General features: G+C 37.3%; 1 protein-coding gene across 1 annotated transcript in view; it reads left to right on the top strand.

Moving 5' to 3' along the window:
• Nucleotides 1-198: 198 nt before the first annotated feature.
• Nucleotides 199-1,217, top strand: part of LOC106524492 (rho GTPase-activating protein 20) — a gene marked incomplete at its 5' end in the record, with an annotated part of 35,505 nt that continues 34,486 nt past the window's right edge. The window contains 4 exon segments of the mRNA XM_014018308.1: nt 199-240; nt 737-821; nt 908-985; nt 1,125-1,191. Of these exon segments, the coding sequence (XP_013873762.1) occupies nt 199-240; nt 737-821; nt 908-985; nt 1,125-1,191 (272 nt within the window).

Genomic DNA, 1,217 nt, shown 5'->3' on the forward strand with positions numbered 1-1,217 from the left:
CTTTTATTTGAATGATTCTGTCCTGCTGGAGTGTGACATGATTTGTTTGTGTACAAACACCTAACTTGCACCTAACATAGTGTTGGATTTGCATCCAGACACACCTGTTACATTTTCTGTAATGAGGAATAGCTGAAGGTAGATGTTTACTGCAGGTTTAAATACTTTAAGTTTTTTTTCTTTTTCATTTGTCTTCAGCTCTGGAGAGCTCAAGGATAAATGGTTGGCGCTCATCAATGAGTAAGTTATTTAATCCTTTTTTCAGTGTAAATTCTCATTATTAATCACAGTTACAGATGGATATAAATGTGAAATTAAAGAAATAAGATTAACTGAAAAAGAACAGTGATGCGTTTTGTGATGCGTTTATTGACTGAGTTTCATCTGATACATCAGATGTTCACATTGAAGGAATTTCTGGTCATTTTTGCAGTGATGTTCTGCCCATTTGTTATCAGTCGTTTTTTATCTATCATCTGACGTCTGTCAACGTTTTAAACAAGAGTGGGCAAATGGCTAGCAAAACAAAAGTTCTTTTTTCAGGTCAATAAAATAACTCTTTCCCAAAAAGAACACAGTGATGTGCAAACTCTACATTACATGACGTTAAAGTGTCATTCAAAATGTTAAATATTCACTACTGTTTGACAGAATATCACTTCAAAAATAACCAGACTTTCCTTTAATCAATTTTTTCTCTCATTCCAACACTTTTTCTCTTTGTTTCCACTTTCAGTCGTATAAATGAGGGGAAAGAGAGAGACGAGCCCAAGACCATCCCTCTGAAGATATTCGCCAAGGATATTGGAAACTGTGCATATGTGAGTTTATTTAATTTCTTTCTCTGTCGTCACCAACAATATGTTTGTGTTGTGTAACACACACGTGTCCATCATGTTTCCACCAGGCCAAGACACTTTCAGTCAACAACAGTGACAGCACGGACGATGTGATCCAGACGGCTCTGCAGCAGTTCGGCATTTCAGTAAGTATGAATTCAGACGTGTTGTTACATGTGTGTAATCATGAATGAAACAGCTGCACTGTGTGTCTTCACAGTGTTTACTGTTGGTGGTATCTTTACTTAAAGCCGACAGTAAAAATGTGTATTTTCTTCTTCCTAGGGTTGCGTAAAAGACCACCGGTTATGGGTGAGTTCCTGTAGGGACGATCCTCCGTACCCTCTCATCGGTGAGTCAATAACACAACATACACTT

This window comes from Austrofundulus limnaeus, unplaced genomic scaffold, assembly GCF_001266775.1.
Source record: "Austrofundulus limnaeus strain Quisiro unplaced genomic scaffold, Austrofundulus_limnaeus-1.0 Scaffold189, whole genome shotgun sequence".
NCBI classification, from domain to species: domain Eukaryota; kingdom Metazoa; phylum Chordata; class Actinopteri; order Cyprinodontiformes; family Rivulidae; genus Austrofundulus; species Austrofundulus limnaeus.